At 52.3% G+C, this 22,292-nt stretch overlaps 1 protein-coding gene and 2 pseudogenes across 8 annotated transcripts in view; 2 read left to right on the forward strand and 1 right to left on the reverse strand.

Annotated features, from left to right (window-relative positions):
* Nucleotides 1-10,435: 10,435 nt before the first annotated feature.
* On the reverse strand, nucleotides 10,436-10,727 carry LOC140611401 (pancreatic progenitor cell differentiation and proliferation factor-like; annotated as a pseudogene).
* A 981-nt stretch (nucleotides 10,728-11,708) lies between these two features.
* LOC140611402 (ubiquitin-like FUBI-ribosomal protein eS30 fusion protein) lies at nucleotides 11,709-12,274 on the forward strand (annotated as a pseudogene).
* Nucleotides 12,275-16,840: 4,566 nt separating this feature from the next.
* The window catches only part of CPAMD8 (C3 and PZP like alpha-2-macroglobulin domain containing 8), a 77,263-nt gene continuing 71,811 nt past the window's right edge, over nucleotides 16,841-22,292 (forward strand). For 5 of the 8 annotated variants that reach the window (XR_012012186.1, XM_072786846.1, XM_072786849.1 and 2 more), the window contains exons 1-2: nucleotides 16,842-16,993; nucleotides 21,588-21,739. Coding sequence is in view for 6 of the 8 variants with exons in the window: in XM_072786846.1 (XP_072642947.1) it covers nucleotides 16,905-16,993; nucleotides 21,588-21,739 (241 nt within the window). In the remaining 2 variants the exon portion in view is untranslated. Of the gene's footprint in view, nucleotides 16,994-21,587; nucleotides 21,740-22,292 lie in introns of all 8 variants that reach the window. The other 3 variants (XR_012012188.1, XM_072786852.1, XM_072786847.1) reach the window with 2 other exon arrangements.

Below are 22,292 nucleotides of genomic sequence, written 5' to 3' on the forward strand. Positions count from 1 at the left end.
GATGTGGGGACTCGACCCTCAATCCCAGGACCTCGGGATCCTGACCTGACCTGAGCCAAAAACAGATGCTCAGCCACTGAGCCACCCAGGTGTCCCCTCTGTATTCTTAAAACACACACACACACACACACACACACACATATTTATTTATTTATTTATTTATTTATTTATTTATTTATTTATTTATTATTTTTTATTTTAGAGAGGGAGGGAGAGAGAGAATGGGGGGGAGTGAGCAGAGGGAGAAGGAGAGAGAGATTCTCAAGCAGACATAGGGCTCGATCTCACAACTCTGAGATCATGACCTGAACCAAAACTAAGAGTCAGAGGCTCAAATGACTAAGCGACCCAGGCACCCCTCTATTCTGTAGTCTTACGATAGAGTGAGCTACAAAAAAGAAAATGTCATTAAGAAAGTCATAAAGAGGGTGCAATACATTTACAGTCCTGGACCGCATGGACGGAACTCCGCATGTGAATGGACCCACCCTCTTGAAATACACATTGTTCAAGGTCAACCGTCCAGATTGTTCTGCAGGTCATTCTTTCATTTAACAATCTGTCCTGGGGGATCCCTGGGTGGCTCAGGGGTGTAGCGCCTGCCTTCGACCCAGGGCGTGATCCTGGAGTCCCGGGATCAAGTCCCACGTCGGGCTCCCTGCATGGAGCCTGCTTCTCCCTCTGCCTGTGTCTCTGCCTCTCTCTCTCACTCTCTCGTGAATAAATAAATGAAATCTCTAAAAAAAACAAACAAAAAAACCAATCTGTCCTGTATCTTTCCGCGTCAGCATATCTGACACCCCCCCCATCCCCCCCCCACACTTTGCTCTTTTTATCAGCTACCTGCTATCTCATCTGCCGGGGGACCTCGTTGGTTTCATCCTTCTCCCCTCCTGATGGACACTTGAAGGTCCCTCCAAGATTTCCTGGTTGTCCCTTCCCGTCGCAGCGTGGTGTGTGAGCATTCATTAAGTGCATTTGGTCTTTTTCCCTCTTTGTGACTGATTAAAAATGACTCATGTGCGTTCCTGATGAAAAGGGCCCTGGGGCTCCTCGGCCCCCCTCCCTACCCCCACCCCTGGCTCTGCGCCCTCCACCACCGGCCTGGGACCAGTTCCCAAACAGCTCACTCAGCAGATGTTTGATGATTTCAGAAAGCCGGAGGGTCGCAGGTCACGTCCGTCAGCTCCTTGCCGAGCCCCCCAGGACCGCCCGCCCCGTTGCCTGGCGAAGCCGAGGCGGGAGCCCTGCCAACATCGTGGCCCGCGAGGTTTCTATCTTTATTGTCTCTCCGATCACTTCCGTAGAGCGTTAGCTCAACTTACAAACCAAACAAATATTTTCCTGTCCGCGCCGCACTTTTCCCGGGAGAGCCCAGAGCTTCTGGCCTGGGGGGCCGGGGTCCCGGGCTGCGGCCAGCGATCCCTGTGCTCAGGGACAGCAGGCCCTGGGGACCAATATCCTAGTCTGTCCTGTCTGCAGACTGGGTGCCGGGGATGAATAGGTCGGGGTGGATATGTGGGTGCCGAGGGGGACCCGAGCAGTGGCCGAGCCAAAGCGCTTTGCAGTTATTCTGCAATTACAAAGCCGAATAAGACATTTCTTATCATCGAGTTTTGACAACATTTTAGACAAAAAGATGTGTGAAATGATAGAGTATCCTTCACGTGAAGAGACTAACCTTTATTCGCTCTCCTTTCTAAATGCCCGGGACCTACAAGGCTGGAGGGAGGACACACGGGGTGGAAGCTTTTTGGGGTGCAGGCTGGCCTCCCTCTCCCCTAGCTCTTCTGCACCCCCGTGAATGTCTTGGCATCTCACGCCTCCTGTGTCTCCTTTGATAACGAGGAGATGTGAGCGCTGGAGCCTGAAGACCCAGTTTCCAAATAAGGTCACATTCCCCCGTTCCAGGGCAGAGATTAGGCCTTGGACATAATTTTTTTTTTTTTTTTTTGGAGGGATACACTTCAACTCATAGCAGAGGCCAAGCTCTTTCTTCCCCAATCTTAACAGCACTCAACTTTTTACGGACAAAACTTTCATAACAGCACATTAAACAATTGTGATATGATGAGACCGATTGGGGATTATTCATGGTAAATAAAATATATTTTTTGTCTTAGTGATTTGATTCTTAGTGGAAGTATTATAGATTTAAATTCAGAACCCAAAGGGCATGCCGGGGTGGCTTTGGAGGAGGAACATGCAACTCTTGATCTCGGGGTTGTGAGTTTGAGCCCCACATTGGGTGTACAGATGACTAAAGAAAAATAAACTTTTTAAAAAATTAAATCAAATTAATTGGGAACCCAGTGATACTCTCCTAGTAGAGTTAACAATCGGTGGGTGACTTAAATTGCTTATGAGAAGCAAAATGTAGTCAGAACACTAATACCAATAGAGGTTTAACATTTTTTTGAGATCCTCAAAGATTAGTGCATTGAAAAGCAGCTTCTTTTTTTTCTTTCTTTCTCTTCCCTTCTTCCTCCTTCCTTCCTCCCTCCTCCAACTCCTCCCCTCCCTCTCTCCCTCCTTTCTTTTTAAAAATATTTTATTTATTTGTTCATGAGAGACTCAGAGAGAGGCAGAGACACAGGCAGAGGGAGAAGCAGGCTCTCTGCAGGGAGCCTGATGCGGGACTTGATCCCAGGATCCCACGATCACGACCTGAGCCAAAGGCAGATGCTCAACCACTGATCCACCTAGGTGCCCCTCTTTCTCTTTTTCTCTTTCTCTTTCTCTTTCTCTTTCTCTTTCCTTTTCTTCTTTCTTTTCTCTTTCTTTCTTTCTTTCTTTCTTTCTTTCTTTCTTTCTTTCTTTCTTTCTTTCTTTCTTTCTTTTCCTTCCTTCCTTCCTTCCTTCCTTCCTTCCTTCCTTCCTTCCTCTCTCTCTTTCTCTTTCTTTCTTTCTTTCTTTCTTTCTTTCTTTCTTTCTTTCTTTCTTTCTTCTTCTTCTTTCTTTCTTTCTTTCTTTCTTTCTTTCTTTCTTTCTTTCTTTCTTTCTTTTCTTCTTTCTCTCTTTCTCTCTTTCTCTGTCTCTCTTTTTCTTTGTTGAGAACATGTACGTCGGGGCCAGGTTCTTTGCCTGGTAGTCCCAAGGCTGCCGTGTTGGGGAACCCCTGCAGGTGCAGGGCAGCTGCCAGCCTCCCGTCCCCCCACTGGGATAGAACCAGCCGTGCAAAGGCTGCTGGAAACAGTATTCCAGGCTGAGGGAACAGGGCCAGGGGACAGAAGGGTGGAGCATGGCGGGAAGCTATGGGTTGGGGGGGCAGGGAGAGGGGGTGAGCAGTGAGATCCCGGCTCTGTCACCAGGCAGCCAGTGTCTCTGGGATGCAACCTCCTTGTCTGAGGACAACAGCTGTCCTTGCTGCAGGTGGTTAGGAGAAAAAGAAATGACACGGTTCATTCCTGGCACATGGTGCTCATACGGTAAAGTCTAGCCGCTATTGTTACGATGGTTTTATTGTTGCTGCTGTCAGTCTGTTTTATGTCAGGGACTGGGGTGGGGGGAGTCGGGATGGGGGGGCTTTCCTGTCCTCAGCAGGTGGCTCTGTCCACCAGCATGCAAAGTGAAGAGGGCCTCAGGACGGAGCCTGAGGGAGGGAAGCCAGTCCCCAAAGCCCACACAGCGTGTGAACCCATTGACACAAAACATCCAGAACAGGCCAATCCATAGAGACAGAAGGCAGGTGCATGGTTGCAGGGGCTGGAGGAGGGGGGTGGTGGTGACTGCTCATGGGGACAGGGTCTCCTTTTACAGTGATGGAAATGTTCTAGAATTCTGTTATGGTGATGGTGGCACACAGCTCTGTAATACACTAAAAAGCATTGAATTGTACATTTTAAATGGATGAAATTTACGGGAAATAAATTCTGTATTGATAAACTATTTTTAAAAAAGGAGAAAGGGGGCACCCCGGGTGGCTCAGCGGTTTAGCACCTCCTTTGGCCCAGGGCCTGATCCTGGAGACCCAGGATCAAGTCCCACGTCGGGCTCCCTGCATGGAGCCTGCTTCTCCCTCTGCCTGGGTCTCTGCCTCTCTCTGTGTCTCTGTGTCTCTCGTGAATAAATAAATAAAAAAGAATATTTTTTAAAAAGGAGGAAAAGAAAAAGTGCCATGATACAGGGGGTGGGGGTGAGGCCTGGAGTCTGTCCCCTAGAGCTGAAGCCCATTGGAGACAAGGCAGGTCGTGAGGGATGGGCAGGGAGGTGGTAATGACACCCCCGGCCTGCAGGGCAGCAGGAGCTGAGTGCCCAGGGTGGGATGAAACATAAGCCTGGAGAGCCAGATGGCAAGGAAGCCCTGGAAGGTTTGCATGGAAACATATCCTCCCGCAACAACCCCACCCCCTCCTGGGAGCTGGTCCCTCCTGCTCCTAGGCTACCCAGCCTCTGTGTCACATCTGGGAGGCCCCCTACCCCCCACTATGGGAAAAGGTGTCCATTAAGGACACTGAATATGTCCTGGGCTTAGAGCTGGCCTTGTATCACCTGTTCTAGCCCCACTGGTGTCCTATTAGCAGAGTTCTGCTGTCAGAATTTCTGGAACCCACCTGTCTAGAACTGATCTTCCTAAATATTGTGACCCCCTGTGGGTTGGGCCAGTCTGGTCCATCTCTGGGCACCTGGCTCACCAGCCTAGTGGGTGGTCCATAGACGCTTGATGAGAGAAGAAGGGGAAGAAGCCATCACTTTACCTGAGGGCTGTCTGCACCTGCCCACCTGACCTGGGGGCCTTGTCCCTGCCTACCTCAACTGGGTCAGACGTGCCATTGGCCAGGTGGCTGTCTTGGGCTCTGTCCCCTGCAGACTCAATCTCTCCCAGGACTGGGTAAGTCAACCACAGGGAGCAGAGGATGCCTGGAGTTGCTGGCAGCCTGGTGCCTCTTCAGTTGCCTCCTGGCCCAGGGTGTGTCCAGAACATTCCTGGCACTGAGCTGGCATCTTCCCCAGGACAGAAGTGGCCGGCGGAGCCGAGACGGGCCAGGGCGTTTACTATGGCGCTTTTATTTCCAGCCTGTTTGCCCAGAAGGCAGAACCAGCCAGGGCACCCATTTTGGGGGTGAATGGTCTGGCCCTCAGTTTTCTCATCTGCCCAACTTCAGAGCTGGCCCAAATGCCTCCTGAGGCTGCTCCCTGCTCTCATCTCACTGGAGCCTCCAAGGATGAATGATTGGGTCCTAGTGACAGCTTAAGGGACAGATAAAGGTGCCTGGAGGCGTCTGACTCCAAGCCAGGCTCTGGTGTTGGTAAGAAGGGCTGTCGATGACACCTATAGCTCTTCCCAGGGCAGACGTGCACATCCCCGTACCATACTCATCCCCTAGATGCACGGGCCCCAGGTAAGCACGTTATAGGGACTCTTGTGGAGGCATAGCCTCCCAGCTGAGGGAGCTCCCTGGGCTTCAAGATGTCAAAGCACCCAGACAGGAACTAAAAGATGAGAATGAGCCATGTGGGTGCAGAGGGCACATCTGTGAGTGGCCTCATGATGGTGGCCTGGGGGAGGGGGATGCCTGGGGTCTGACCTGGGGACTGTGGTGTTTCATCAGGGCCTCAGAACTGACAGGGGAGCTGGGGCCTGAAGAGTATGTAGCTCTTGCCCTTGAGGTGAAACTCTGGAAACTGGGATCTCGGGGAAGTGATTCTGGGGATGTCCGACTAGATGTTTCTGCTGTCAAGACTGGAGTGGTAAGGTTGCTGCATGTTCCCAGAACTGTAGGCAGGGCAGCTGCGCCCCGGGACCACCCTGACACGGCTCCAGGAGCCCACGGCTGACCTGATAGCTGATAGCTTGGCCGTGCCTGGTCCTGGGGGGACCGCCTGCCCACGGCTCCCTTGCCAGGGCCTACATATACTCCCAGCCCCGAGGAGACAGGGTTGGACCCACGGCACAAGGAGAGGAGCCTGCCTTGACCTCTGGGCCCCTCCACCCCAAGAGGGCCCACCACAGCTAGACTCAACCCTCCCGTTTCCCCATGCAACTTGGAGTGGGCACGAGCTCCTTCCTGTCGAGAGGATGCTGTGTGACATTGCTGTGCCCAGAGCAGCATCTGGGAACTGGTTGGCTTCTCCTCAACCAGAGAAGAGAAGTCCAAGAGTGCACTTCATCCCACGCAGCCCACTTGGCGGAGTCCTGAGATACCTTTCCCTCCTTGGGAGGTCCTGGCTCTGTGCCCTGTCTCCTACCATAACTCTTGAATCTAAAAAAAAAAAAAATGTTTCTGTTGTGTTTTTTTAAGCTTTTATTTATTTATTCATGAGAGACACACAGAGAGAGAGAGAGGCAGAGACATAGGCAGAGGGAGAAGCAGGCTCCTTGTGGGGAGCCCGATGCGGGACTTGATCCCAGGACCCCGGGATCATGACCTGAGCCAAAGGCAGATGCTCAACCACTGAGCCACCCAGGTGTCCCTATGTTTCTGTTTTTATAAACAGATTTATTGAGGCACAGCCGGCATACCATAAACCACACATCTGTACAAAGTATCAGATTAGCTAAGTTTTGACATATGTACTTGCCTATGAAACCATCACCACAGTGAATACAACCAACAGCCCCAGAAAATTCCCAGGGACAGAAAAGAAAACTTCTGTTTCCTGTACTCACAACACCTCTGACACCACATGTGGGTTTCCCATACTGGGTAATTCTGACATTACCTGGAGTTAGTACAAACCCCCAACAGGAGAGGGCTGTAGTCCCATGAGATTGCCTCTACTTCCAACATCAGCCACAAGTCCGGGTCTCCAGGACTGCTGACAGACTGGCTACAAATCAGAAATCTCCTGTGACCCCCTCTTTGGATTCCGTAATTTGCTAGAACTGCTCACAGAATTCAGGAAAGTGCTTTATGTGCTGTTACTGATTTGCTATAAGGGATACCACTGAGGAAGGGCCAGATGAAGAGATGCACTGGGCATGGTATGTGGGAAGGGGTGTGGAGCTTCCATGCCCCCTCTAAGTGGCTATCCTCCCAGCACCTCCACTCTTTCACCAAGCTGGAAGCTCTTCAAGCCCTGTACTTTGTGCTACAGAGGCTTCAGGACATAGCTACGATTGATTAAATCATTGGCCATTGGCTATTGAGTATCAATCTCCCGCAGCTCTTCCCTCTTTGGACTCTAATCACGTGGTTGGTTCCCTGACAACCAGCTCCCATACTCAGGTGTGTTCCAAAAGTCACCCCATTAACAGAAAGTCAGATGTGGTTGGAAGCGGTTCGTTATGAATAACAAAAAGATGCTCCTATATCATTTTTTAAAAAAGATTTTATTAATTTATTCATGAGAGACCCAGAGAGAGAGGCAGAGACACAGGCAGAGGGGGAAGCAGGCTCCATGCTGGAAGCCTGAAGTGGGACTCCGTCCCAGGGCCCTGGGATCACAATCTGAGCCAAAGGCAGATGCTCAACCACTTAGTCACCCAGGTGCCTCTATCAAGTGCCTTCCATCTGTCAGACACTGTATCAGTGAATTTAATCTCCAAATTGGTCTGCAAGGAAATGCTGTGATCTCCACTTTGTAGCTGGGGCAATTAAAAGGCTCAGAGAGGCATGCCTGGGTGGCTCAGCGGTTGAGCAGCTGCCTTCAGCCCAGGGCGTGATCCTGGAGTTCCGGGATCGAGTCCTGCATCGGGCTCCTTGCATGGAACCTCTGCCTGTGTCTCTGCCTCTCTCTCTGTGTCTCTCATGAATTTACAAAAAAAAAAAAAAAAAAAAAAAGGCTCAGAGATGTCAAGCAGTCTCTTACATGTCACACAGCTGGTAAATGTTAGAGTCACAATTTGAATTTGCACTTGGCTCCACTGGACCCACACTGCCCCGTGTAGTGGTCCTTCTGAGATTCTGGTCACTCTGGGTGTCCTGGGTTCCTCAGCCGCAAGATGCATTTTCCTTCCTTCTTTTTACTTTTATTGAGGTGATAATGACATACTGCAAAGTTCACCATTTTAAAGGGAACAATTCAGTGGCATTTAGTATATTCAAGATATTGGGCAACTGTTGCCTCCCTCTGGTTATAGAACATTTTTACCACCCCTAAAAGAAATCCCATACCCTTTAGCAGTCGCTCTTCATTCCTCCTTGAATCTAGAAAGTAGCCAGCAATTAGATTTCCAGTATGCTGCCCCAGATCTGTCCCTGTTGTAAAGGCCAAGGGGTGGTGCGCCTGCTTGCCCCTCCCTAGCAGGGGTGCCCTGTGTTGGGGGGGGCAATGGAAGAAGGTGCCCAGGCTCTGTATGTCAGGTCTCAAAACCCCTGCCCCACTCACAACTGGAGCTAGAGAGGAAATCCCAGGTCTCTCCCTAAGATTTCCACTTCCCGGTAATTTCCCCGTGTCTGCAGGGCCACACTGGCCTGGAGCCAGCTCTGCTGCTTGGCACAGAAGACCACTGTCCCCCGTGGCCTGTCCAGGTTCATATGATGCCAAGCATCTCAGAGAGATGTTCCCCAACGAGCCAAGCAGAGCCGGTTCCTCCTGGAACAACACCACTGAGAAATGCTTTTGCCTTCTGGGGGTGGTGGGGGCTGGGAAGGGGTGCACAGAGCAAGGCGCTGGAGGTGTTGGGGGAGCTGCTCCAAGCACAGGGATCTGGGACAGGATGGACTTGCTAGATCCAAATTTCCAAAGCAAGTTCAACAGCTCGCACTTCAAGTTGCTGCCCAAGAGGCACATAGGGCCCCGGGTGTGGCCGGCAGTGCCAGCCACTCCCTGCCAGCCACGTTCCTGCTGAGGAGCATGCCTGGGGCTTCTTTTTTCTTGAGCAGCAGCTTTTTTTTTTTTTTTTTTTTTAAAGATTTGATTTATTTATTCATGAGAGACACAGACAGAGAAAGAGACAGAGACAGGCAGAGGGAGAAGCAGGCTCCATGCTGGGAGCCTGATGTGGGACTCGATCCCGGGACTCCAGGATCACACGCCCTGGGCCGAAGGTGATGCTAAACTGCTGAGCCACCCAGGGATCCCCTTGAGCAACAGCTTTATTGAGATATACTTTACATGTCATACAATTTACCCTCTTGAAGTGTTCAATTCACTAGTTTTTAGTACAGAGTTGTGCAACTGTCACCACGGTCCATCCTAGAGCATTCCCATCACTCCCAAAGGAGACCCCGTCGTGCCATCCATCAGTCACTCCTCTTCCCCCCGCCCCAGCTCCTGGCAACCACTAATCGTTTTGTCACTGTGGATTTGTCTGTTCTTGATATTCCATATAAATGGAATCACCTACTGTTTGTATCTGGCTTCTTTCTCTCAGCATGATGTTTTTGGGATTTATCCATGTTGTAGCATGTATCAGGGCTTCTTTCCTCTTAAGGCTAATCCTCCGTTGCACGGATGGACCACATTTTGTTTATCCATCCATGTGTTGATGGACATTTGTGTTGCTTCTGCCTTTTGGCGATCGTGACTAGTGCTGCTGTGAACATGTGTGTCCAATCTGTTGGAACACCTGCTTTCAATTCTTGGGGTCTAAGCCCAGCGCTGGAATTGCTGGATCCTATGCAAAATCTGAAGGAACTTGAAGGAACCACTTCCTTCTTTTGTGAGGTTACTATAAAGATGATAATGAAGTGTCATCATGTAAAGAATAGGACACCCTGTCAAATATGAATCCTACATAAAAAGTAATACGTTTATGTTTAGTCTAAGTATGTTCCAAATATCGCTGGGATATACTTATACTAAAAAAAAACCCAAACACAACTTTTTATTGGGTCGTTTATCTGAGATTCAAATTTTGAAATATTTTTACTTGCTCTCCCTAATTCACGTCTTTTCTCTGCCGAAAACGTTATTTAGCCCCATGCTTACTTACATGGGGCTTGCTTACTGTTTACAGTCTGTCTTTTGTGTATATGCCCCGAAAATGGAGCTGTTGGATCATATGGTAATTCTATGTTTAGCTTTTCAAGGAACCACCAGACTGTTTTCCTCAGCAGCTGCACCGTTTTAAATTCCCACCAGCAGTGCACACATTTTTCCACATCCTCACCAAAACTTGTTATGGTTTATTTATTTATTTATTTATTTATTTATTTATTTTTAATTAATTAATTTTTTAAACTGGCTGCTTGGAGCCTCTTTCTTTCTTTCTTTCTTTCTTTCTTTTCTTTTCTTTTCTTTTCTTTTCTTTTCTTTTCTTTTCTTTTTGGAGCTTTTTTTCCACTTGGTACAAGGCACATGGTTCCAGGGTGTCAGAAAGGCTTGCCTGTGGCTTGGATAGTAAAGAGTGGTGTTCTCTCAACTTCTTTTTTGGTGTTTTGCTGTTTTAATATAAAAGAGCTCAACTGCTTCTGCTTGCTGCAGTCTGCCTGGTCTAGGGAGAGGGGAGGGGCTCTGATGAGCCTCGCTGCCTTCTGAAGCCTGATGATGGCCACTCAGGATGGGGACTCAGTGTTGGTTTTGCCAGGCTGGCCACCAGGCTGCTTCCTCATGGCTTCCAGAGCCAAGTCACAGGTGATCTTGCCGCTGGAGTTCTGGAGAGATCCCAAGGGTTCTGGGGACTCCAACACTATAGCCATGAACGGGAGAGTGGACCTCCTAAAAAAGAACCTTGCCCACCAGTGACCAAGGTTGGCCTTGAGGAGACCAGGGTGGTGAGGGATGCCTTCCCCAGGATCCTCTGCACTTCCGCAGGAGCTGTTACTGGAAGTGGAGACCAGGTGGCACAGGTAATAGTTATGGGTGGTCACTATTGAGCCGCTGGAGGGGACGGCTGTCATCCTGTCTCTTGTGACCTGGTGGGAACCTCGGTGGTGACCCCTCATGGACCCTGGGGCACGATCACAGGTTGCAAGGACAGGGATGCTAGGCCACGGAGCCCTTTTGCAGAGGAGACCACTAAAGGCTGCTCCACGACGGAAGTGGGCACAGGGTGCGCGGGGGCTAACACCCCTGTTTGGCTATTATGGTCTATTTAAAAAAACAACAAGAAACCATTGTAATAGGTGTGAAGTGATATCTTGTGGGTTTTTTGTTTTTTGTTTTTTTTTAATTTTTATTTATTTATGATAGTTACAGAGAGAGAGAGGCAGAGACACAGGCAGAGGGAGAAGCAGGCTCCATGCACCGGGAGCCCGACGTGGGACTCGATCCCGGGTCTCCAGGATCGCGCCCTGGGCCAAAGGCAGGCACCAAACCGCTGCGCCACCCAGGGATCCCGATATCTTGTGGTTTTAATTTGCATTTCCCTAATAATTAGTGATGTTGAGCATCTTTTCATGTGCTTGTTGGCCATCTGTATGTCTTCCTTAGAGACACATCTATTCAGATCCTTTGCCCATTTTGGAACTGGGTTGTTTGCTTTTTATTGTTGTTGGGCTGCAGACACTCTTAATATATCCTGGGTATTAATCCATTATCAGATATCTGATTCACAAATATTTTCTCCCACTCTTTGGGTTGCCTAAAATCCTATTGTTTAAGCCACCCATTTATGATAATTTGTTATAGCAGCCACAAGAGACTCATACAGTATTGTTCCTCCCATGCCCTTGCCTGGCCTGGAATTCATGTGTGATGTGTGTGTGTGCGCACGTGTACACACACACACACACACACACACACCCTTCCAAACATTTTGGTTGTTCCTGGGAAGAGTGAATGTTCACTCTTCTCCATGGGCAAAGGGAGAGTGCTGGGCAGATCTCGGCCTGGATTTTTCCTGATCTGTGAAGGTGCCTTGGAAGGTGCTTCCCTTGTCCATGGAGATTCCCAGTAGCCCTTGCACCTTGCTTCTGAACAGCTTCTCCCACACGCTCTCCTTGGGTGTCTTTTCTAAACACCTGGGAATCCTGGAGAAGATACTGAGGTTGAGGCACGCAGCAGGTGGTGAGGATGAGCACGCCCTTGACTCCATCTTTGCTATAGTGGCTGCAGTGGCTCTGGTTCAGTTGTCAACACGCAGCTCTTTGTACCTGCCCAGGAGCTACACACCCTCTAAGTGAGTGGCCAGGGGCCGGTCACCCAGATTGAGGTTCTTGTAGCCTCACTGGAGACCATTGCTCCAGGGGATCAAGTGGTACTCCTGGCAGGCATGCCCCTAGAGGCTGAGGCTACCCTGAGTCAGTGTGGAGTGGAGGCTCTGACCACCCTGGAAGTAGCTGGCTGCATGGTTCCCTGGCCCGTGCTGGGAAAGTAAGAGGGCAGACTCCCCAGGTGGCCAAACAGGAGAAAAAGAAGAAGACAGGCCGAGCTAAGTGGTGGATGCGGTACAACCAGCAATGTCGTGCCCACCTTTGGTAAGAAGGGCTCCAATGCCAACTCTTAAGTCCATTGTAATCCTGGCTTTTCCCAAGAAAGCCGCTTAGTGCAGTCAAAAAAGACGCTATTAGAGTTCGCTCCCAGGACCCCCTGGGTTTGGGGAAAATCAAGAAGCCCTCCTGCCCATTTTCTTTGCTGAGATCAGGTGAGGCTGGCTGAAGAGCCCCCCTCATGGCCTACTCTGAACCCCAGGACTTGGGAGTGGGCTCACACTGGCAGTGGGGAGAGACCTCTGATCCTCTGCAGAGCCAGCACTCCTGGTCCCACATCTCTGGGCATAGAGGGCAGGAGGTGCAGGAAATCTCCCTACCTAGTCTGAACCCCCCTACCCCCTAGGCAACAGGAAGTGAAAATGCTCAGCTCTTGTTAAAATGCCTTCCTGTACCCTTTCCCTGGCTGCTGTTTTCCCGCTTGTCCTATGAACGTGGCACCTCCTTCCTTCATCAGTTTATCCCTCATTCCCTGGATGAACACATAGGCGGCTCCTGGTTATTCACTGCTCCTAACAAGGCTGCTGTGAAAGCTCTTGACTGGAGCACCTTGGCATCTGTGTCCTTCCAGTAGGATCAGAGGTTAGATGCAGTTTCGGCCTTGTTAGTATGGCCAGTGGCTCCCCAAGTAATGTCGCTGCCGTGCCCTTCCAGGCAGTGAACAACTTGCCCCATCACTGCTCCTGCACACAGGCATGCCCTGTTCTAGCTCTGGCTTTGGGGTCCCTGCCATGCTGTGCTAAACACCTGTACCTTGCAGGCGATGAGTCTGCACATCTGTCTTCCAGTACCAAGACCAGACTCTGACCCCTCAGAATGTCTAGGAATTGACTGGCTCCATGGAAGAACAAAATGCTTTTCAACAATAGGACCACCTCCCTCATCCGCCCACCCAGACCTGGCCCCCTATGCAACTCATCACTGGCATGCTAAGAGATGTTTAACAATCTCCCAGTGGGGGGCACCTGGGTGGCTCAGTGGTTGAGCAGCTACCTTCAGCTCAGGTCATGATCCCCGGGTCCTGAGACGGAGTCCCATATCGGACTCCCCACAGGGAGCCTGCTTCTCCCTCTGCCTGTGTCTCTGCCTCTCTCTGTCTCTCTCATGGATAAATAAACAAAATCTTAAAACAAAACAAAACAAACTCCTGGTGGGACCAACCCAGCCAGTTCTGCCTTGACGTGACATTCCTAAAAATGACCACACTCTGCAAATTCGCACCAACCACAGGGCTTATGGGAAAACAGGGTCAGGCCACAACTTAAAAACTGTGTCATTGACACATTAAAAAAAAAAAAAAAAAAAGACCAGCACCTACTGAAAGCGGTAGCACTGCTGCACACATGTAAAGTGGCTTAGAATGATGTGAATACTACAGCAAGTACTTGACCTTTAGAAGGGACCTGAGGTTCACAGGTGGACGTGGTGTGGGAAGGCTGTAGCCAGGTTTCCAGATAGGGTCTGTTGTGGTAGCTCCTAACAGCTGAGGGAGTGTGTAGATGTTGAGGGGCGTGTGTGGTGGAGGGTGGGGGGTTGTTGTATATTCCCATGCAACTCGGGTCAGCCGGGTACAGTTTTCTGCATTTCTCCAGCTTTGCCCCTTAAAAAACCCTGCATAAGCACCACCACATTCGATCACATTATGCTCAAATCCGTCTCTGAGGTCTCCATCATGTTGGAACAAATTTGTGCTTTCAAAGCAAATTAGAGCACAATGGATGGGGCTCCCCCCCCCAACTCCTCATCCCCCAGCAGTTTGAGGCTACCAGCAGGAAGTCACTAAATGTGATGTGGGGAGGGATGTGTAGTATTACAGTTTTTTCACCATCAGATACAAGAGTCAGGGGTATCCTCAGGAGCACAGAGAATAGTGAGATGCAGTGAAATGAGGAAGTGATAACTTTCGAGTACTTGCAACTTTTATTTTTAATATCATGGATTTAATTGCAAGTTTGTACAACTCAGCTTTTAGCGATGGCCTTGCGAAACGAGGGCTCACACGTTTCCTGGAAATGGATCACCTGGCTTTTCCCCAGGGCCCCGCTGCAGCTCAGGGGGCCGGTGAGGATGTCGGCACATGTGTACTGAGTGCCCACGTGTCTGGGGCCAGGTGTCCAGCAGCAAATGGGGCTTATATCTCCGGGGAGACAGACAAGAAGCAAGGGCTCCTGGGATAAAACGATCATTGCTCCCATGTTGGGCACCAGAGCATCAAACTGGGTGATGAGGGCATGGTGGTGTCTATTATTCACCCCATTAGTGAAGGAGGGATCCCCTGCATCAAACAATTTAAGATGGCCTAACACACAACACCCAACACCAGTCTGATGAGATGGACAGACAGCAGCTTGTCACATAAACTCACAACCCTGGGTTGGAAGAGGACCCAGCTCGCCATGCAAGACCACATGGAGGTTGCATTTGGGAGGGGAGTGAACCCCCAGAGGCTGTGGGAGGCAGACTTTCCAGTAACAGGAGGGTGAGGGGGTCCTTGGTCCCAGGGGAGGATGTGATTGGCTTGTTTGAAAGACAAGGAGGGGAGACTTGCTAGGCCGGGGACTGGCGGGGTATAACTGGATGGGGTCACAGAGGTGGGAAACAGCCTCTTCTGCCGAGTGGGGGGCATACATAGTGAGAGCAGGGAACTCACAGGCCTTTGGGGACCCATAAGGGCAGCAGGTCCAATCTGAGGCCTTACAACACAGGCAGTCAGGGAAGGAAGGGCAGTGGGGCTCGCCCTGAAGGTAGGGGAGGAGGGGGTGCAGCCTTGTGATTCCACGAGGAAGACCATTCCAGGCAGAGGGGACGGCTGGCATCTCTGCTGGAGGGTGTGGTGGGTGGCAGGTGGCAGTCCGTGGATTCATGGAGGCCAGTGTGGCTGGAGCCCAGTGGAGGAGGGACAAAGGGAGGGGCAGGAGGGGGCAGGAGGCTGGTTTCAAGGCTGGAGAGTGGGACCCATTTACGGAAGAGCAGGAGGAGGCGTTGCGGGCTGGGCAGGACAGACCCACATCAGGAGGGTGAGACCAGATGTCCCTGCCTGGTGCCGGAGAGGACAGAGTTTAGGGGCCTGTGCCTCTTCTTGGTCTCAGCACCCCGGTGGCGCCTGCTGCCCGCCCCCTTCCGCCCAGGCTCCTGCGGGGCCTCTCCAGCATCTGCTAGGGCAAGCCCTGTCTGCCCTGTGTCCCCACTGCCTGCCCAGGGCTTGGCCTAAAGCCAAGAGAGGGCTGGTGCGCAGGCCATCCAGAGGCCCCACAGTGCCTGGGAGCAGGGAGGGTTCAGAGGAAGCTTCTGGGAGGAGCAGAATTGGGTGGAATTGGGTAGCTGAAGGGAAAAGGCCAAAGAGCAGAGTTTGAGGGGTCAACACAAAGCATCTGAGGAACTGGGGTGAGACTGAGCCATCAGGGTGGCCTCGGGGCAGCCTGGAGTTTGGACTTGGTCCCAAAGAACAGGGATCCCCAAAGATTTGGGGCAGGAGGGGAGAGTGGTCAGCAGTAGTTTTAGGAGGACCCCTGTAGCTAGACTGGTCCTCTTAGAGGGGGAAACGGTGCCAGTTGAGGGTGGGGGTGATGCTGGGAGGAGGGGGACAGGACTTGAACATGATAAAGAAGGAGGTGTGCCCCCCCATCCTATGGCAATGGGGCTATTGCTCAGTTGGGGACACTCTGAGGGGCAGGAGAGTAAGGGGTGCTGGCCCTACCCTGCTGTAGGCCAGAGGGGAAAGGAGGCCCACAGAGGGGAGGGCCTGACTCAGAGGACCTGTGGACAGCGGCAGGGGTGGGTGCTGCGAGGGTAGAAGTGAGGGCCAGCAGTCAGGCACCGGGGGACACTTGCGCATCTGGAAGGTTCACCCCGTGGCCAGCCTGTCTCCTCTATGCTCCTGAGGCCGCGTACACCGGACAGGTCGCCGGGCTTTAGCTGGGGTGGGCGCCTCACAGCATCCCCCGGGGAGGCCGGGGCGGGTCGGGTCGGAAGAGGGGGCCATGCGGGGGGTGGGGGCGATCCAGGAGGAGGCAGGGGAGGCGGGTCCCAGGAGGATGAGACCCCAGGAAAGGGGAGCGGGGGCGATGCGGGGGGCAGGAAAGGACCGCTCGGATCCGAGGAAGGAGGACGTGGACCCGGCCTGGGGGTCAGGTCCGGGCAGGGGGCGGGGCAAGTCCGGAGAGCGTCCTGGCAGGGGGAGGAGTCCCGAGGAGGGAGCGGGGGCGGGGCGGGGCGGGGCGGGCGGCCGGGCTGGGGGGAGGGGGGCAGTGCAGGGAGGGGGCGGGGTGAGGGGGAATAGGGGCCCTGTCAGGTCCGAGGGTCTGGGGATGAGCCGCCGAGGGGTCCGGGCAGGGGGCGCGGCGGAGGCGGTGGAGGCGGTGAGTCCCGGGACCGGCGCGGGGAGGGGGGCGGAGCGGGCGGGGCGGGGCGAGCTGGGGGCGGGGCGGGGCGGGGCGGGCCGAGGCGGGTCCGGGGAGGGGGCTGGTCCGGGGCTGCCCCAGCTCGGCCAGCGGCGGAGCGGGGCGCATGGCGCCGTGCGCACGGCGCGGGGGCTGCGAACAAAGGGCCCCCGGCGGCGCAGGGGGCACCGCGGCGCTCGGACCCCGGCCCTGGCCCAGCCCCGGCCCGGCCCCCTCCCTGGGCGCGGCGCCCCCGCGGAGCCGGAAAATGCGGGGCGCCCTGCCCTGCGCGCTGCTGCGCCTCCTGCTCGTGCTGCGGTCGCCGCGGGACGGCGAGTGCGCTGCGCCCCAGGCCCCGTGAGTTGCCGCGGGCGACGGCGGAGGCTGGCTGTCTTCTCGGGGAGGGGCCCCGGGGACCGGGTCAGCGAGGGGCAGCGACCCGTTCGAGGCGACACAGCCTCCGCACCGGGCGGGACCTCGAGTCTGGTGCCCCGACTCCCGGGGTCGGGGGAAGGGGGCGCCCCGAGCCCTCAGACGCGGCCACCCGGAGGGGTTCCCAGAGCTCAGGCTGCGAGGCCGGCGCCCCCTCCCCGCCTCACCCCGGGGTGCGCGGGGGCTGTCGTCGCGGGTGGTGGTTTCAGGCTGTCGGGGGCGCGGAGGGAAGAGGTGCGTGTCTTGGCTGGGACGTGGGAGAGACCTACCGGCCGGTCTCCTTGGGAGGGCGTGGTGGCCCGAGGAAGTGTTTGTTTTGCTTCCACATTTTTCTTGAAGTTTGCCTGCGGAGCTTCTGGTGGGTTGACACAGTGAGGAGGCGAATTAACTAGCTCCTAAGGAGAATTTCCCGTGAGTTGGCTTCATCGGGAATATTTCCAGACCTGCCGAGTTGGGGTGAGCCCTGGAGGCTGTGGGTTCAGGGAGGCCACCTGGAGCTGCCCAAGCTTCAGCTTTTATGAGGTGGTTTGTTCAAGTCGTGCGTGCTTAGGAGTTCCCAGAAAACAGGTCAAGCATGGGGCTTGGTGGGTGGTGTCTCTTCCAGCCACGGCTCCTTTGGAAAAGGAAGACACCATGCTGGGCCATCCTTGAGCCATGGGATTTACCTCTCCTGGGCCCTTGTGAAATTGGAATTCAGCAAATTTTTGTCCCGGGTGTTTCAAAGCAGGCACTCCTTAAAATAGAGGTTTTCAGCCAGCGGGGACCGATTTTTGTTTCCCTGGGGGTCATTCGGCAATTTTAGCGGGGGGCATTTTTGACTCACATCTAGGGGGAGGCAATGCTGCTGGAATCTACCGAGTGGAGGCCAGAGTTGCTGCGAAAGAAACGTTTTGTCATGTGCAGGTCCACCCTCATCACAAAGCTTGACCCGGCCCTAAATTAGAGACCCTGCTTTATAAGGACCAAGTTCAGAGTTGGGTTGAACTGCAACTCTGGGTTGCAGAGTTTCGAAGGGTTTTCAGGAGCATTTGCCTCTGGCTAATAAAGTCATCCTTCTGTCGAGGGACATGGAATCCCTGTGCTGGAAGACACACACTAGGAAGTGAAGTTGCAAAATTACTGACCCAGGTTCTAGATTAGTTAACCTCTAAGCCAGGGCCATGGTCCACCCAGTGGAGGGATCCTGTTTTAGGAATAGCCCTGGATACCCACTTCTGTGACCATGTGATTTTTTAAAAAATATTTTATTTATTTATTTATTTATTTATTTATTTAAACTTATTTTTAAAATATGTTATTTATTTATTTGAAAGAGAGAGAGTGCACACACATGAACAGGGGTGCGGGGGTGGGGGAGAAGGAGAAGCAGACTCCTTTCTAAGCAGGAAACCCATTGCGGGGCTCAGTCCCAGAACCCTGGGATCATGACCTGAGCCAAAGGCAGATGCTTGCTTAATGGGCTGAGCCACCCAGGTTCCCAGACCCATGTGATTTTTGCATGAGGAATCCCTGACCCCACAAAGCAGCATGGATTTGCACATTGTAGTAAGACCAAGACTGTCTGCTTTTTATCAAACACCACCTTTTCCAGGCCGGGACCTGCTGAGACCAAAGGATGAGAAGCAGTGTCAGTCGTGATGCCAAGGGGGTGCATCAGGTCAACAATGCTTAGCCAGCAAGCATCCCAACAGCTGCAACTCATGAACCTCAGGGAGAGTTAATTTGGTTCTGTTGGGTTCTCTAGGTCCTTTGGGTGAAAAATCTAACTCAGATCTGGATGAAGGCTTTAAGGGGAGACTAAGGAAAATGAACATATGGATTTGTCTATTCCCCAAATACTCTTCCCCAGTCTGCATGTGCTGGGGTTCCTCTGGGAGCTAGATGGAAAGGTTATTCCTAGAAGAGGTTGAGGTTCCCCTGCAGCAGGCAGGACACATAGGAAGCTGGAGTCATTGCACCCCCGGGTTGGTGTTGGAATTAGATAATACACAGCATGTCCCTAGGGTGATGATGCTTACCCAGGATCAGCACAGTTACGCACCCAGGGTAACTGCACGCTGTGTGAACTGCTGAGGCCAGACGCTGCCCACAGGAACCTGGTCATTGCGAGTGGTTGTTGGTGCTGGAGTCGGACAGAACGTTGGACTCCCAGGGTCATTACTGGTTCTGGTCATTGCTGGATCTGGGCTGTGTACCTACAAAACTAGGGTCTTGGCACATTCTCATCAGTGCTGGAGATACATAGTAAGTTATCTTATGTCCTGAGGTCCTTGCAGACTCCGGTCTGTCCTGAAGTAGGACAGTCCACGTAGGAACCCAAAGCGCGTGAACTCTGGCCACTGTTCAAGCTGGACAGAGCACGGCAGGCTTCCAGGGTTGGTGCTGCGGCCGGACAGGACTCAACAGGAAGCCACTGTGTCTTTTGAAATGCCCCATTTTTCATGAAGTTTTAATAAAGTCCAGTTTATCAATGATTTCTTTGATGGATCCTGCTTTTGGGATCTTTTGCATGAAATCTTTGCTTTAACCCAAGTTCACAAAGCCTTTCTCCTGTGTCCTTCTGGTGTCTTTTTTTTTTTTTTATAGTTTTACATTTATTTTATTTTATTTTTTTAAATTTATTTGGGGATCCCTGGGTGGCTCAGCGGTTTAGCGCCTGCCTTTGGCCCAGGGCGCGATCCTGGAGTCCCGGGATAGAGTCCCGCATCGGGCTCCCTGCATGGGACCTGCTTCTCCCTTTGCCTGTGTCTCTGCCTCTCTCTCTCTCTCTCTCTGTGTGTGTCTATCATGAATAAATAAATAAATCTTTAAAATAAAAAAAATTATTTATTTGAGAGAGAGAGAGACAGAGATAGCAACAGAGATAGTGAGAGAGAGCACGAGTGAGGAGAGCAGAGGGAGAAGCAGGCTTCCCACCAAGCAGGGAGACTGATGTGGGACTGGATCCCAGGACTCCGGGATCATGACCTGAGCCCAAGGCAGACATGCTTAACCAGCTGAGCCACCCAGGCGCCCCTATAGTTTTACATTTAGATCTCTGACCCAGTTTGAGTTCATCTCAGCATGTGGTGTTCAGTCCGGGATCTAAATTCATCTCCGTGTGTGTGGACGTCCGGTTGTCCCAGAGAGGATTCTGAGAGATGAAAATCTCTCCTAATTTCCTTGCCTGGCCTAGGGTTTTCCCTTTCACCTGTTTCCTTCTGGTGCCTGTAGGTCTGCAGGGTTGGATTTGTGCTACCTTTGCTGTCTGGGCTCTCAGCACTTGCTGTTGCCTTGTGAGCAGTTTTTGTGGGTGAAGATGAAATGAGACTTTCTGATTATCTGTGGAAGGTTGTAGAATACCAGAGGCAGGAGCTCAGGGGGGAGGATCTGTGCCTCAAGTTGGATGCCCTAAGGGTGCCCCAAGGCTCTCTCCTGTCTGATCCACGGCATGTTCCTTCTCCTGGAGTGACAGCTTTCCCATCTGCAAAGGAAGATAATGTTCTCTATGCTCCAGGAGTATCTTCACAGTTCATGAAGCTGAGGATTTTCAGGAAGAGAAACCTGTTTTGGTTCCATTGTTCACAGAGCTTTTTCAGTGTTGGGCCATTTAGTTTATTTTCAGGGTTTTTGTTCTTAAAATTAATGCTGCAGGAAGCTCTTTGTTTCTTTCCACTGGGTTCTGGAGTCCGGTTGCCTGGGTTTGAATCCTGGTCTCTCTTCTTGGCACAAGCACATGACTTGGCTTTCCTTCCTTCCTTCCTTCCTTCCTTCCTTCCTTCCTTCCTTCCTTCCTTCCTTCCTTTTTCTTTCTTTCTTTCTTTCTTTCTTTCTTTCTTTCTTTCTTTCTTTCTTTCTTTCTTTCTTCTTTCTTTTTTCTTAGATTTTATTTATTTATTTGACAGAGAGAGAGGAAGAGAAAGCAAGCACAAATGGGGGAGGGGAGAAGGAGAGGGAGTAGCAGACTCCCCATGGAGCAGGGAGCCCGACTCAGGGCCTGATCCCAGGACCTGGTGATCATGACCTGAGCCAAAGGCAGACGCTCAACTGATTGAGCCACCCAAGTGCCCCATGACTTGGCTTTTCTAGGGCTCTAATTTCTGACTCTGTAAATGGCTTTTAGCACTTGTCACAGGGTGGCTCTGAGGATGAAGTGGGATCCTGCCAGTAACTCAGGAGAGTATTTCACAGTGTTGGTGCAGCACGCACAAAGGTCCTGTGGCAGAATAAGATGACTGAAAAGGCCAGAGGCCACAATGCAGACATTGGAAGGGGGTGTGGTGCCAGCTAGATCCAGTGAGGCCAGGTTCTTACCTCATCAGGAGGCTTCAGAGATCAATAAGCCAACCCATGGTCTCAAGGAGCTCACAGGTCAGTGGGGGACACAGATACATAAAATGACAGTGTCATCATGGTGTGGTCAGGTGTAGGTGGAAGCCAATGCAGGGAGTACTGTGACCCAGCCAGAGCGTCAGGGAGGCCGGCAAGAGCTGGGGGTCAGACAGCCTTCGGCCTTCACTGAGGTTCTCCTCTCTGACAGGCCCTATTTGATTGCCGCACCCTCTGTCTTCCGCTCCGGAGTGGAGGAAGTCATCAGCGTGACCATCTTTAACTCCCCCCGGGAAGTTATGGTCCAGGCTCAGCTGGTGGCCCAGGGCGAGGCGGTGGCATGGAGCCAGGGAGCCATCCTGGGTAGGTCCCTGACCAGGGCTTCCTCTCCCTCTGTAGAGTGGCCTTCGGGGCTCAGGCAGTGTGGGCATTGCTTTGCTTCTTTCCCATCTCACCTCCTATCAGGGCAGGGAGAGCAGACTGCCTTCTCCCCACTTTTCAGATGGGGAAATTGAGACCCAGGAGGGGCAGCCACCTGCCCCGTCTAGGAAATCAGAGTGCATTGTTCCTCTGTAGCCCAGGTTCTATTTTTTTTCTCCTTTTTTTTTAAGATTAAAAGAAATTATTCATGAGAGACACAGAGAGAGGCAGAAACATAGTCAGAGGGAAAAGCAGGCTCCCCATGGGGACCTGCCAGGACCCTGGGATCATGACCTGAGCCAAAAGAAGACACTCAACCACTGAGCCACCCAGGTGCTCCCACAGCCCAGGTTCTCTGGGGGCAGATCTGGATGGAGTCAGGCCTTCTTCTGGCTAGAGGTGGGACCGGGGTCCAGAGGGACTCTCATGACTACTTCAGACCTTTTGTTGAGCTTCTAGGACCCCTGTGGTGTTAGATCCAGCCCCCGACTTCCAG

Source organism: Canis lupus, chromosome 19 (assembly GCF_048164855.1).
Source record: "Canis lupus baileyi chromosome 19, mCanLup2.hap1, whole genome shotgun sequence".
NCBI classification, from domain to species: domain Eukaryota; kingdom Metazoa; phylum Chordata; class Mammalia; order Carnivora; family Canidae; genus Canis; species Canis lupus.